Here is a 16761-nt window from a genome sequence, read left to right on the forward strand (position 1 = left end):
ATTTACAACGACACACTGCCACAACACTATTCTACGACTGCTACCACTATTACTACTACTACCACTATTACTGCCCCTGTTGCTATATATATCTACATTCTACACCACTAATACAACAATACTACAACAGCACGATCGTATATTTACGTATACATATGTTTATGTGTATGTGTGTGTTTGTACCGAAGTCGTTACTTATATACGACCTATGAGCGCGCGTTGGTGCGAAAATTCCGGAAAAACCATCGACCGGCGCGGCAGTTTTCTCCCGCACACACGCACACTCGTACATTGCGAGTTTCTCGGGTATATGGTCGTTTTTAATTTCTGCGGGCGTCCGGGCAAAAACAACGGGCGGTCAATTAAACCCACCGCGCGTCTGCGTTTCCTCTTCTCATCCACGCAGTGCTCACGTCGTCGCTTATATATAGAAGAGAGCGTGTGATCGGTGGTAGGGTGGGCTGCGGAGCGAGCGTGTTAGCGGCGGCAACGACAACGGGTGCATGGGTGGGTGGGCGGGCGGGTGGTTAAATCGCCTGGGCACCAGGCGCCGGCCGGACAAACGACGCGGTCTTTAATGAGCTTTTGCGCGTTCATTCTGGCAACGCCGCCGCCACCGCCTGGCCGTCCGCCTTTGCGTGAGTGTGTTTAATTCGAATATATACGCATGTATATATATATGACAGACGGTGGACTTGGGACGACGGCGGTGGTGGGGAGGTAAGTTTTTCCCCACTCGGTTTAGGCTTTTAATTAATGGAAAAACCCGTGGTATGTGTGTATGCTATAGCTGATGCGCGCGGTAGAGGGAGAGAGAGGCGAATGGCGACTCTGAGATATGCCCGGGACCCGAAACGTAAGCATCCAATTTATCTAATTGTTGAAGACCTCGGCAGAGAGTCGGATAGGGTACGATGATGACTGGCGAAGTGGTGTAAGGGATGAGGGGGTGGGAATACTGAGAAAAGAAAAATAAGGAAAAAAAGAATAACCCCCGCGCAGTATAAACCATCGTATAAACTACTACAGCTTGGTCTCGGGACGTGTGTGTGTTGTATTTGCGCTTGCTTGCGTGTGCGTGTTGGTGGGGATGACGGTCGAGAGGAGAAACGGTGTTAGGTTAGGAAATGAAAAATAATGGCTGGACTGGGGTCAATATTAATAACGGCCGGCCGTCGCTTAATTAATGTGTATATATATATATTATTTTATCGACGGAAAAGAAAATCATATATGACTGCCACGTTTCGTCTTTCCGAGAACTGTGGTGGCGGCGCTGCATAATAATATTAACGAAACCAAAACGATAATCTCACCAACGGCTTTTTAACGACGACGACGACTTTAAATATTGTTACGACGACGACTTGCGGGTCTACCGTGCACAATAATAGACGCACGACTGTGTGCGCAGGCGCACGATCGCGTGTGTGTACATTTGGCGGCCGAACCCTTGACCTAGTCACAGGTGACGTCATCAGGGGCGCGAATCCCCGCGGACTTCCATTCATCTGTCGCGCCGGCCAACGGTCATCCCATTGAAAAAACGCCGTCGTGGTACGAATACACACTCGCCGCGGCATGGCAGTGCGCTCATACACACACAATCCAGAAAGCCGGAAAAGGATGTTTTGTGTGATGTATTTGTGCGTGTGTGTGTGTTTTGTTGGTTTTACGCACTTTGTAAATGTCCATCGTACTAGATTTCCGTACATCACAAACCCGGGGTGGCGGTTACTAATTCCGTTCACGGCCCGTAAACAAAGAATTGAAAACAATAATATTCGTATATATATATCTACCCATTTAATGATACATAATAATATGACGTGTTTACTGTTTACACAACGCAAACAATTTGCTTCTTGTGCGGTATAGTCAGATCCCAGTTCTGTGCGTACCTATGTCCCAGATACATAGGTATTGTCATATTTGCATGCGTGTATAATACACGGATTATGTGTTTCATCGATATTTATTGAGCCGTTTTTATAGAAATCCGTACTGTGATTATGTTTACGACAAACTGTAAAAACTTTTTGACTGTTGCAATCGTTTCGGAATTATTATATTATAATGTAGGTATGTACCTACAAAACGTGTCCCAACAACGGTTTTAGGGCGGTCGAACATTTTCGTAGGTCGACAATGTGGACCGTATGGTATTTATGTGATTTATAATATACCGGCAGAACACGTGAATATATATGTATATTTATAATATAGGTAGATAAATCATTGAATCGTTATTCCGCCTAGTATTAAATTTGAAAACCTCGGTGGTGGTACCGTGTATTGTTGTAGGCGACGATTTGAAATGAACGTGTGTGTGGGTTGACAATGTGATTTTCAAAGAAATGTCAAAATTCGGTTTTTACCTGTGTGTGTGGTCAAAACGATCGATAATGCGATGACGGTACCTATATACCTACGTGTGAGCTGCTGCAGCGTGTAATAATTCTTTGACGAACGAAATCCTTTTTAATACTACTGACGTGACGTTGACTTATCGACGGTTTCGTTCGTACGTATTTATTTATTTCTCACTATTCAACAACATTTATACATTATTACTATTATTGTGTATTACTTAAAAATCATATTGTACCCGTGAAAAGATATTATTTTCATTTGACCAGACCGTACGGGTCTCGAAGCGAGTGACGTTAAAATTGACAATAACTCTTTTGTTGCAACATAACTGAGAGATGCGTTCGGGCGGGATCCGTGCAAGGTGTTCTATATATAGTTTACAAATAGTCATTTCCGCCCTATCCTATTATTTATCGCCACGCAGCAACGCCGAGATAATTCTTCGAATCTGTTTCGGATTCGTTCATTGTGTGTGATCATTCACTACCTATAATTCGATTTTTGGATTCTGAGGTGTGTTTATTATAGGTATAAATAAAATTATGCGAACGCAAGGCGACAACATTAATTATGCGCCCGCTTATTATAATATAGTGTTTACGAAAATGTTGAAATTTTAATGTTAAATCATGGCAGTGCTATACGATTTACACGTATATTAACCAAACAGCTTAAATGTCTAAAATAGTAAAATATTAAATTATAGCATTGTGTATCGGTTTGTCGGAAATTGGTATGAGAGAGAGAGAGTGAGAAAGGTGATCATGTGTAACTGGCAGTGCTATCTTTGGGTCGCGCCGTCAACTAGTGTCGTCCGCCGCCCGAACGCGCGCACAACGGGCTACTCTCGCGGCCCGTTGCGTGTCATTTTACTGCGAATAATAATAATAAATAAATTATTCATTAAGGTTATTCATTACGAAATAATTTTCTAATTTTTTTAATTAAACTCATCCGGATCTGTGTCTCGTTGTCACCGAGGATATCTCGCACAGCATTCGAGATAATTATGATATTTTTATAATTTGGTTTTTGAAGTCCATATTTGAAATTTTAGAGGCAAATATAATAATATTAATTTACACGCAGCCGTCATCAAAGGCGTAAAAGAAATCCACTGACGACGCCTCGAGCACGATTAGCGAATCCGATATTATCATTGTGTATATTATATTTTTATCCGCCTCCGGGGTTCGCGTTATTCTCGTCGTTTCTTCCCTTCCGTTTTTTTCTCATAATATTTTTTCGTATTTCGTTTTACGCATTTCTGCGATCATAATTACTTTCGGTTTTCGGTCGCGCACACCCTTCCAAGGCGCGCACTCACCCCTCCCCCGTCGCACCACTTACCCGATGACCCGATCGGCCTCCGTCGTCTCCGTCGTCACCCTTCGGAGGCCGCCGCCGCCCTCTCCCCTCCAACCCGCCGACGCAGCCGCCCCGCTCGACGGTTTGACGTGCCGCATGCAAAACATCCCCACCACCAAGCGTGCGAATGGGTGGGGACCGGTCGGGACTCCGCCCTCCGTGCCCATTGCAGGGGAACCGAACCGAGCGCACCGGCACATCGCGGCGTCGCGCACCAGTCTCCCGGCACAGAGCGCGCTCTCACGTACTGCTAGTGTCGAGTGATTTTTTTCCATTTCAAATACTAGAACGCATTATTATTTTTTTTAAATTATTTTCCGTTTCGGTCGATTGTTGTACATAATAATGTTAAGATAGTATATTAATATTCATAAATGTAATTATTTATACTTAATATTATTGTGTTTTTTTTCATGTGTTAAACAGTGTTTTTGTATAAAATTTTACACGATAAATATTAATAAAATATATTCGTTTATCCGTTTCGCCGTTGTCGTGTGCGTTCGTCCGTCCGTGATAATTCAGTTCGTTCGTTACCGCCGCAACGTTTATAGTTTTGCGTAAAAAAATTTGGCTTATAACAAGTGTGTTTGTGTGTGTGTTCACATGATTTTTCTACCCAGAGGATAACCAGAATAATCATTTTGGATGTCCAAACGACATGTTTAGAGGTATTTTAAACGACGCGATTTTTATTATGATTTTTCGATCTTAATTCATTATTCTTGTAGGCGGATACGCAACGAGTCTCATAATATCTTTAACTCGTGTAGGGTTTTTCGCTTATTTTCTGTTGCAACGTACTATGTAGGTAGGTATAGGATGTTTACAAAACTTTGACTTCGGTCGTTTCCGTGGAGATTATATATTTTAAAATCGCGTTAGCTTAATAATAATTATTATATTATCGTTATTATTGATATTTTGTGTTTTTTTTTCGTGTAACTACCTAACATTTATACACATCCGATATGAACAGTGAACTAACCGTTGAAACGCAAGTGCAGCCGGCGATTTAAGTGTGTATTGATTTGAAGTACAATTGGTAATTATAGACGCGTCAATTTTCGGTGGGTTAAAAGTCCACTGTATGTTATGTGTTGAGTCTGAGTGTACATAACTGCATATTATATATTGTGCTTTTATTACAAGCGAGCGAAAACAAAGGCTTGTGTCACCACGTGCTCGCGACACATATTTATAAGCACTGGTGCACAATAATAATAATTTACGCGCGTTATCTACAATTTACCGCGCGGAGGTGTATAGGTCACCAGATAAATCAGAAATTTCGTGTGCGCCGGAAGTTTATGTATTATTTGTTTTTATTTTTAATTAAGTCATCGGTAAATATTACGGCGTAGGTATTATTAATTAATAGCGTTATATTACTTTTGTTTTCGACGTAGAACCTACTTTATATTATTATGTTAGGTCAATATGTTTGTTGTTTTATTATTGTATTATTATACCTGCTGCTGTGACAAACATTTTAGTATAGTATAATATAGTTATACCAGCTATACCTATATTATATATAAATTCGTCTCCTGCTACTTTGCATATTATAATATCATGGTCTCCCCGTAGACGAGACGCTCGTGCCGAACCAGTTTCACGAGAAATTCAAATGAGATGAAAATTCAAAGTCTATCCCATGCGCTTCGTGACGCAGGTACCTTATATTATAATGCATATATTGTCGCTATAGGGCCCGCGCGCACGTGTATCGCTATGTCGGGGGAACACCGCGCTTATGTAAATTTCTCGGGCACGTGACATAATAGGTAATATATAGATATATATTACAAAATATTATAATAAATGAAAGGTTTCCCGACTTATGACAATGACATGTTTGGTATTTTTTTTCGTGTTAAACAAATCGTACACGTATATCATACATTATATTATTAATTATACTTTCGAAACGGGATTAATGTACATGTTTTGGCCATTTCGAAGCTATACGCGGGTGCTACGTACTAACCACGTCATGCAATAAAAATAATTGCGCAACACATGAGCCTCGCGTTTTAATCTTTAATAATTTCTTATAAATAAAAGCGCACACAAACGTTTCTCGGTAATGACTAATGAGTAATAAAGTATAATTACTGTGTTAAAAAAAAAAAATAATAATAATAAAATATACTCGTTTGTGTGTGTACATGAACGTTTATGTATATATATTAAAACGCGTGTTAATTAATGAAGGAAAAATATGGGTTCCAAACGGCTTTGAAATTATTTATGTCGAATATTATAGGTATTTTATTTGCCTGTCGTGTTGTTTATCGCTCCGGGAATGAAACCGCAGTAATTACTATATACGCACAGCGGCCGGTGGACTTACTAAAACTATAGTTATATATAATATAATAATATGATTAATTGGACTCACGAATGTTTTTTAATTAATTAAACGCAATTAAAAACTTACAATAGGAAAAATTGTTCTGGACAATCGAACCAGTCGGCATGCGGCCCGGGTTCTTGCAGTGCATTCCGGTTTTTTCGGTGCAAATCGATTTTAGTCGAAGCAATAGGTAAGATATATTATAGTACCGGTCGAAAAAAAATAAATATGAATATAGTCCCGAGGGTAATTATAAATAATAATAACTCTCGACTGTGTGCGGACGGTTGTTTTATTATATAATATTATACTATACTTTTGTTTTTTACGATATTCGTTTCCCGTTTTGACGCGCGCATATACTTACATATCTACAGTTTACCTCTGAATATTGTATATTGTATTTATATTACCCATATTGTATAATATATACGTGTATTTTATCGGCCAATGCTGCACACATTCAGAATTGTATGCCTGAACGAGTGCTGCATTAAAAGCATAACTATTTTATTGTGGTGCCTTACTCGCGATTTTTGAAGTTTTACGGCGCCTCTCTCCTACCCTTAGACTTGACGCGCGAGCCGTCGAACCGTTTGTTATTTTGTTTGTTTTATTTAAGTTTTTATTTTTTAATTTCATTTACAACATTATCAAAAAACTAAACGGCCGTATAAATAAAAAAAATAACGTTCCACTCGCATCGTCGTCGGTTTCTTTGCTTTGGGTATTTTTTCTTCGAGTCTGCGTCCACCGTGGACCCAAGGACCATGAATAATTAACGAATTCGTGCGAGAGAACCGAGTATAATTAATAGACATGCGTGGGGAAGAATTAAAAAAAGTAATAATGTATATGTACACATATATTATGTTATATTAATAATATATACCTGTATAATATATCGGCTATCGTCGTAGTAGTCGTATAGTCGTCGGCGGATGGTCGTCTTCTCTCTCCAAATAACGAGAATTACTGGTTTTTTTTTATATTTTCGGTGACCACCACGTTTCCCCCCGCAGCGGGTTGCCGGGTCAGAGACAATGTTATCGCCTCGAAATCTCGTCGTGTTTTATTATCTGGTTTCTGTGTACGCACGTATTATACGTATATTCATATTATATTTGTATATATAATAATATATAGTACCTATTCCGCGCTATCCGCGATTATAGGATACCCGTTGATTTTATATTCCGGTAGCGTTTTAAAATTTTTTTTCTTCGAAAATCATACTATTTTCATGTTCTATCTCGTGCCGTCATTATAACTGCTGCAGCAGCCACTCTCGTCGACTGTCCTTCTATGATATATTATACACCTAGCTAATACACAATAAAAACTAGTGATCTATATTTTAATGTAATAAACATTAAACGGCACAATATTTGCAGGTTGTTGTATATTCGTATAATAGTTTATTGTAGTATACCTAGTACCTATTTTATATTGTGTATATTTTATCAGTTTTTCATATTTAATAATGCTTAATGGACGTCTGTTCTTATTGTATCATCATTGATTACTAGGGTTAGGATGTGTATGACCTTAAAAAACCTAAAAAATAATTTGGTGCAGAATAACACCAATGAATAGGTATATGACATATAGGTAATGGACGAGTTAAATGTTTAAGAAGCTATGTAAATTTAATTTTTGATATTCTATCAAAATGTAGGTACCTACTTACATTTTTAATAAATAATAAAAAGAAACTATACCAGCTATATACGTATATTTGCGCTTTCAAGTTATAGTTAAGACATCAACACTGATACTTGAATGTTTGTAAAAGCATCATGTATGTGACACGTTTGTGTAGCGTGAACGAGCACGTCATGTGCGTGAGAGTATACATTGTACAAATAAAATTTATTATTACCTATATGATTATGTTCATTATGTTTTTAGAAGTCTGAAATAAAAAACATTACCTACAATTTATAATTTTCTATTTTTTTCTAAAAAAATCATAATAATTATTTTTAAGTCATAATTATTCTAGCCTCCCTAGCCATTACTATATTATAATATATCATATTGTTACACCATACTAATAGGTATATGTACAATGTACATTGATGACGGATACACGCGAAAATAATAATTATTACTCGTACTAATTATAATTACGCGTATACTACGTGCACTATTATACCTACCTAGGTATAGGTAGGCGTCTGTTTCGCGTGAAGGCCGAATTTCTCGCATATTGATAATAATAATTATTAGAACGGATACATACCATAATACATCATTCGAGCTCAATCGATCGTTAATATATTACATAGTTGGTAGGTACATACGCCGTTGATCAGTGTATTATATTTTTGTCCACTTTCGCGCGATTTTTTCGTTCTTCCCCTCCGTTTTATGCGAGATTCAAATTTAGCCTCTACAGAGTGTTTCGTTTTCAACCGATTCGTCTGGTCCCGAGAACAATGACGATTATACACGTGCGTGTGCATGTGTCGTGTATATGTGTTGTGTATATAAATATATATATATATATATATATATATATATATATAGGTGTATGTAATGTGTGTATGTTGTGCGCGCGTTTGACGGACCTCATTTGGAATTCAAGATGGCCGGTGTCGCCGACCTATGCGAGGGCGGGTGGTGGTTATTACTATGTGCCGGTGTTTTATTCTATTTAATTTTTTTTTCGTTAGCGCTGGTAGTCTTGTTCTGGTCGGATGATGAATAGGAAAACGGCAATTATATTATCGTCGTTGTCGCCGACGGGAGAAAACGCGAAAACCATCGTCGCTCGACGCGCGTAGTGTTCCCTTCTATACATAATGTATTTGTATATATACATCAAGGTATGCTCGATATTTGTTATAGGTATAATATATGGGTAATAAATTTATGTGTTTTCACGTGACCGCCGCCGAAGAAATCCACAACGGATTTTTTCGTTCTTCAAAAAACGAAGCTCCGGGGGATGTTTACTAATTAATACCGGTAAAAAACGAAAAATATTTGTTATAGGTATGCCGGGTACCCGGAGGCCGCATGCATACGTAATTAACGCGCGCGCGCTCTCGGATAGCGTGATTTATCATTCAAACAGGTGTGTTTTTTCTTATTATTATAATGTGTATTAAGAAAAAAATAGTATTAATCGTTTTCGTATGTAGCATTGTAGCGTGTGCGGGAGGACATATGTTACGTACCTATGGATAACAAAAAAATTTAAAATCGATCTTATATTAAAATATTCCTATAAAAATACCTGGCATAAAACACATTAGATAAAGCACACATATACGTGCATGAACATTTATAAAAATTAAAATTAAAAAAAATAATAACCGTTCATAAATACTAATAGATAAAACCTAGCGTGTGTGTATGCAGGCCGTGGCATATGCTTGGTGAATTGGGTTAGAAAACTATATTTGTCTTTAATTGTATACCTATAATGTATTATTGCCAATTAAATAAGAACAAATCAACAGAAATCATATTAATATATAATACGAATAGTTATAATAATAATAAACTAGCTCTGTTCGTTCATGAAATTTATCACTTTTTATAATAAAATAATAACTGATTACGAACAAATATGATCCTTGCACTAGTTTGTTTCTATTAATTACATCAATAATTACGTTATTGAACTAAAAATGTTGTCTTTACGGGGATTGCGAAAATATAATAATTCTGTACCACTGTGATCCTGTGCCACTGTAAAATTAAAAAAAAAAACATTAACTTAATGCGTTATTATTAGGTACCTCTATTCGATAAATGCGTTTTACGTCATTTATTATAGTGTGTTAAAAAATACATTAATTAAAATGGATATAAACAAAGTAATTAAAAACGTAAATGTTATTATATTATAATAATTAATGATGTAAAATCTCCGATATAAACTTTAATGTGTGTGTCCGTTATATTATGTAACGCATTTTGATGATGTTTTTTTATACGTTTCTCTATACACGCACATAGATACTTCATCCACGTATCTGTTCACTCGTGTAAGTGTGAGTTCTAGATTTAGGTTCGTTACCTTTCGTTATATTTATAGGTACGGTGTGAGAAAAATAAAATTAAAATCGTTAACTGTGAATATTATACTACCTTCTTGAGTAATATAACTTATAAGTTTAATATCCTTTTGTACCTAATAGCATGGATCGCTAAAATCTTTAAAAAAATTTGTTCGAGAATTGTTTCATTTATATCACGTTGTCTTTAGTCGGGCTGGCGTTCGGGACAAATAATTACATATAACTTTGGTTTCCACTGGAAACGCCGCCGCCGCGACGGTCATCTGTGTAAATGAACACGCGCAGGCTCTCGCCGTTAAGTGAGCTTTTCCTCCTCCTGCCGAATGGCGGCGCCAATGGGAAATCGGAGGAAGGGCTCGTGAATACACGATATTTTTTGTATCCACAAGCACTATTTTCCGCTCGTGTAGTATTGTATTCCGACCATAGCAGGCGAATTTTCGGTGTCCTGTGACCACGTGTTTTATCTCTTTAGATAAATTAAAAACTGATTGACGGTGTATATAACCGCGATAAATGCATATTATTAGGTGATTATAATAATTATTATAAAACTATTATTTCAAACCATACATATATATAATATAATTTAATATAATATAATATCTACTTATCTATTATGTGATTCATACCTTCTATATTACCGTCGTCGCCTATAAGACAAGACGTGTGTTGTGTGTGATGAGTTTTCAAAAAAAAAAATGTATGTAATATTCTGGAGCCGCGTTCGCCGCCGAAGAACTCTCCGTTCGGACTTCTTGGCGTCTTTAATCGCTATAGGTACGCCTATAAATATATATGTATGTATATATATATATATATATATATATATATATATATTGTTATTTCGATGTGTAATTATTACTTTGTAGTTTTATACCGATGGTCGGCCGCCTGTGCCGCCACCAGTAATTATCCTCTAATTTGTCCCTGGTAGGCGGTGTTTTGGCGCCAACAATTAACCCCCGAAAGACCTCTACGTCACTTGCAAGGTAGTTGCTTCTCTTAGAGTTATATTTAACTTATAGGTATAGGTATACCACGAATGCATATAAACGGCCTAGTCAAAACGTCGGAAATGTCGACCTGGTTATTCGGGCGCGCGAAGTCGGTCTTCAGCGGAGGCAATCGGCTGTTTCCTGTAGGTTTTGTCGTCGTCGTTTCCTCTGTCCCACATCCACCCGCGTGTTTCCGCAGAATGATCGTTACTCGCAACGTTTAAAAACATTTTTTCTCTGAAAATAATTACGGATTAAAAAAATATATTATAAAATGAATTAAATGGTTTTCTGTAAAAAAAACGAAATAAAAATAAAGAAGACGTTGCGTGCACAAGTACCTAATACCTGTTATATGATTATATTCCTCGTTCGGGAATTATGTTAATGTTGTTGCAAAACACAAAAGAGCATTGTTTTTATCCGAATTCGTGAACAGAATGAATTATACATTTCGCGGACCGGTTGTGAGCGGCGAACGCGAAACTGGTATAGGTATGCACTGTACATATATAAACATGGGGTAAAATAAAAATAGCAGAGAAATATTAACTAACGATTCACCAATAAGTATAAAAATATATATTCGGACGGGCTTGATTAGCTGTGGCGGTTTCCGAACAATGGAAGCGTTAGTGTCACATACCGCGACAACAGCTGTACATCACCTTTTCCTTCACGGACGACAGGCGAACGCGAATTAAGACGGACACGTATAGAGTTTTTTTACACTTTTTTTTCTAATTGTGTAGCTGCTATAGACAGAGACTATATAGATAGTACGCTTAAGTATATTATATAAAATAATAGGAATAATGATAATAGATGAGAACAGAAAAAAAATGTAGGTAGTCCTGTTTTCTTGCTACCGGTTTTCGTATCATGTAGTGCGAAACATACGTATATCGGGGGGCGTGGTCGAAATCGATGACTTTAAATTCGAATTAAAAAAAATATTAAATAAAATACTTGTAGGTAATATCGTTGGTATATTATATATAATGTAATATATAATACATATATATTACATATCTAAATCTAACATAACTAGCAATTCTACCTAGCTGCTAAATTTAATAAATAATAATATAATGCTATGATGATGTTTGACCCAGGTCGTCTTAATTTATTCCAACTAAAATATTTGCCCAACAAATAAAATGTTACTTATGGTTTGTGTTTTTTTTTTGTTTTTTAATAGATTGTGGTGTACGCGGGGTATGTCAAGGCAGTGGTGCGAATACATTGGTGATGATTGATAACCAGAAATGCCGTCACCGATACCAATACAATCGTCCTCGCCAACAGGTGGAAGCCTAGTGGACCGTGCCGCCGGATGGATTACAGACACACCGTCCGAGACAATCAGTGCAGCGATTAGCAGCAACGCAGCCGCCACCGCAGCAGTTGTCGTGGCTGACATGAGCCCAGAAGAAGAGCAGTCGAGCTCGCCGGTGACGGGCGTGATCGCCGGCCGGGATGACGAGGAGCGCCGCTTGACGTCGCCACCATCTGGCAGCAAGTTCGACTCGGTGGCCAGCAAACCGGATGCCGAGTCTGAATCGTGGGCGAACAGCAGTGACGTGGAAAAGTTCGACGGCAAGATTGTGTACAACCCAGATGGGTCGGCATACATAATCGAGGACAACAGTGAGCTGAGCGAGGATGACGGCGTCGACCTGCCGTCCGAGCTCCTCGGATCTGGCAGTATCGTGGATGGCCGGGGCGTGAACCTATCGCAAGCCGAGGTGTTCCCGCAGATCGCTAATGCGTTCTACGTGTCCCGGGCCAACTACGGGGACCTGTACGAGCAGCAACAACAGCAGCAGCAAACCAATAGTGCACCCGCCGCCGCGGCCCTCAACAGGGTGTTCCAAGACAAGAAGATAGTTCCTGAAGTGCCGGTGATGCACAGCTACAGGGTGTATACAGTACGTGACAAAGCGGGTGCGCCGGACAGCCGGACGCCGCCATTGTCCAACGACTGTTCGACGGTGCCCGTCAAGCCGATACTCATGTGCTTCATATGCAAACTGTCGTTCGGGTACGCAAAGTCTTTCGTAGCGCACGCCACCGGTGAACACGGCGTCACGCTTCAGGAGGACGAGTACAACATACTTGGTCACAAGAACGCGTCGGCCATTGTGCAATGCGTGGGCAAGGAAAAGGAGCCACTGGTGTCCTTCCTTGAGCCCTTGGCCCTGTCCACCAATAAAGCTCATGCTCGGACCGCATCCCCGTCCCAGTCGTCGTCGTCGTCGTCTCCGAGCGCCGCTCACAAAGTTCCTAATGCGTTTATTAATGACGGTAATCGTTCCTCCTCATCTGACGGCGGTGCTGGCAGCGTTGGCGACCAGAAGGGCTGCCCGGAAAGCCTGGTGGTGCACAGGCGTAATGCCACGCCACCCACCTCTTCTCCGAGTGTCAATACAGTTCCTGAGACGTCCGTCTCCCTACCTCAATCTGGTAGTCCTAGAAGTAATGTTAACTCGTTTAGTTTAAGTAAAAACAATAATTGTAGTAATAAAGCCGCCACCTCCGGAGCCGGCGGCAGGTCCAATATGTACGATTGTATCATGGACCTGACCAGGAAGAGTCCAATATCCGCGTTGGCCGTGTCGTCAGGCACGTCCGCCCGGAGCAACAGCGCTTCACCAGGTGCCAGCCCGTCACCAGGTACCACACTCAGCCCACAACTCATATCCGGTGGCGCCCCGTTAACGTATCCTCAACCGCCGCCCAACTTTATGACCGGTACTACAATTGGCGTGTGTCCAGATCACATGAACGGTAGGCCCAGCGGAGTAGACTGCGCCAGGTGCGAGCTCATTTTAAGTTCCTCAAGACTGGGTGGAGTCGGCGGGTCGTTGGTAGGTATGCATTCTAGAAATTCGTGTAAAACGCTTAAATGCCCGAAATGTAACTGGCACTACAAATACCAAGAGACGTTGGAAATACACATGAAAGAGAAACACCCCGAGTCTGAAACATCGTGCGTCTACTGCATCGCCGGTCAACCGCACCCGCGGTTGGCCAGGGGCGAAACGTACACGTGTGGTTACAAGCCGTACCGCTGCGAGGTGTGCAACTACTCGACGACTACCAAGGGCAACCTGAGCATACACATGCAGTCTGACAAGCATCTCAACAACATGCAAGAGTTACAAAACGGTGGTGTGGCCGGCAACGATATGCAAAGGCACCAGGCTTCGTCGCCGTCTCAGCACCCGAAACAATCTTCGGCCATGAGCCCAGGATCGACGAGCAGCCAACATCCAGCTATGAGCAGCCCAATGATCAACCAGAAGCCCAAGCCTACGTTCAGATGCGAGGTGTGCAACTATGAGACGAACGTGGCTCGGAACCTTCGCATACATATGACCAGTGAGAAGCATACACACAATATCATGGTGTTGCAGCAAAGCGTCAAGCACATGCAAACGCTCAACGCCCTACAGACACATCACCAACAGCAGATGAACTTTGAGTCGCTAATGCACTTCCACCCGGGGCTCACGCTCCCCGGAGATAAGCCACCGCCGCACACCGAGGCAGCGCTCGCCGACATGGCGTACAACCAGGCATTACTCATACAAATGATGACCGGTGGACAGATGCCGCCACACTTCACGGGCGACGTGTCACCACATGTTGACACCGACATCGGACTGAACCCAGAGACTATGGAACCGCCACCTGAGCCGGTGGACAAAAATCCGAACTTTATGTTCCAGTGTAGCACGTGTAGCACGTTCGTCACGGACTCGTTGGATACGCTATCCCATCACTTGTCCACCGACCGGACTAAAGTACGTGAACAAGAAATACTCACCGTGGTGGCTGGAAACTATATATGCAATCTGTGCACATACAAGACAAACCTGAAAGCCAACTTTCAGCTTCACTGCAAGACCGACAAACATTTGCAGAGGCTACAACACGTCAACCACGTGAAGGAGGGTGGGCCGCAGAACGAGTGGAAGCTCAAGTACATGTCGTCGCCCGGTGGCGTACAGGTCAGATGCAACGCGTGCGATTACTACACGAACAGCACGCACAAATTACAGCTTCACTGTTCCGGCCAGAGGCACGAGGCCGCCTCGCTGTTATTCCGATATCTGCGGGACAACGACGCTGGCGACGTTTCCGTCTATCACTGTTTACTTTGCGAGTTTTCCAGCAAAGACAAATTGCCACTGCTGCAACACGTCAGGACCGTGAAGCATATGCAAATGGAGCAGCTGCACCAGATGCAAAGGCGGTCCGATGGCAAGGACATACAGACCGACATAAACATGGTGTTCCAAGTGTCCACAGTTCCACAAACTTCTATGTCTGTCGATAGCGACCAAGAACAAGGTAAGTCGTTACACGCGTAATAATATAATTATTAATCGTAGATTATACCATACAAAACTATTTTTAAACGATTCCGATAGTCAATGGTAATAAAAAATAGTAAGCATAATTATTTATTTTGTTATCAAAAATACGTAGAAATCAAAAAATTGCAATAATTAAATCGAATAAAAAATGTTCAGGTATACGTAAAAATAATTAATTTACTTTTTTTTTTTTATTAACTCTATTGATATTTTGCTGATTGTGTTATAAATAATTATTTATATCAATTAATACGTTTTTATAGGAAATAATCTTTTCATTTATTAAACCTATAGAGGGCAAAGTTTAGTACACGTTTCGTTTATATTACAATGTACAGTACATTAGTATAAATATAATAATAATTTTAATGTAATGAAATTATACAATATTAAATAGTAATTAAATTAGGAATAAACATTGAAACCAATAATCACAAATACCATGTAATTACGTTATAACAAAACTATTCGTTTAAAACAATAAATCATTTTTTCGATATGTTTATTTCACGGTATTTCTTCGCAGCATAACGATAAATTGAAATATAAGGTAATATGTTTAATTGAGTAATTAAATTAAGTTGGGCAATTTAAAAAAAAAAAATAATCAAATATAATAGCGATATTAATAAAATAGTAATGATAGAAAAACGTTTCTACGAATAAAGTTTTTAGTTTGTGTATTATTATTGATTTGTTATAAGTAAATAAATTATACTCAGCCACTATACTTAATGTGTAAATATTTTTGAATTGAGTCGTGCTAGTACCATTCACAGTAAACAATATCTCATATTAAATCCTCATTGACAATCATACTTAAGTGAATGTAAATCATTACCGTATTGTACGTTTAATTATCAGACAGCACAAAGACCTCTGAACGTGAAGAAGTGTATCATTGTTTGCCATTTACGGAGTAAAGAATTGATCTCATTGGTTGAGAACCTCACGATGATTATTAAATGTCTTCACTTCTTTTATAGGTTAATTTCTATCAAAGAAATAAAAAAAAACACGAAATAAAGTTTTGATAATAATTGCATTAATTAGTTAACATTAAGTTCCACCTCACAATGACATGACATAAACCGTTGCGTCTTTATTTTTCTATTCTTTAATGTTATTTTTCCTAAACACTTGATTACATTTTAAATTATCTTTAATTGTATAAAAGTGACGGGTTGTACGGTAACAAAAATCTTATTCTTGTTGCTCACTCATTCAAAGTGTGGTACGCCCAT

General features: G+C 39.4%; 1 protein-coding gene across 5 annotated transcripts in view; it reads left to right on the plus strand.

The window, feature by feature from the left end:
- zfh2 (Zn finger homeodomain 2) overlaps positions 1-16761 on the plus strand; it is a 107433-nt gene that overhangs the window by 24166 nt on the left and 66506 nt on the right. For 2 of the 5 annotated variants that reach the window (XM_015515346.2, XM_015515345.2), the window contains exons 1-2: positions 3966-4412; positions 12334-15491. In XM_015515346.2, the coding sequence (XP_015370832.2) occupies positions 12401-15491 (3091 nt within the window). In that variant the 5' untranslated portion in view covers positions 3966-4412; positions 12334-12400. Of the gene's footprint in view, positions 1-3963; positions 4413-12333; positions 15492-16761 lie in introns of those variants that run through there. The other 3 variants (XM_015515342.2, XM_015515343.2, XM_015515340.2) reach the window with 2 other exon arrangements.

Source organism: Diuraphis noxia, unplaced genomic scaffold, assembly GCF_037042655.1.
Source record: "Diuraphis noxia isolate RWA-SAM2 unplaced genomic scaffold, SU_Dnox_SAM2 contig0002, whole genome shotgun sequence".
NCBI lineage: Eukaryota > Metazoa > Arthropoda > Insecta > Hemiptera > Aphididae > Diuraphis > Diuraphis noxia.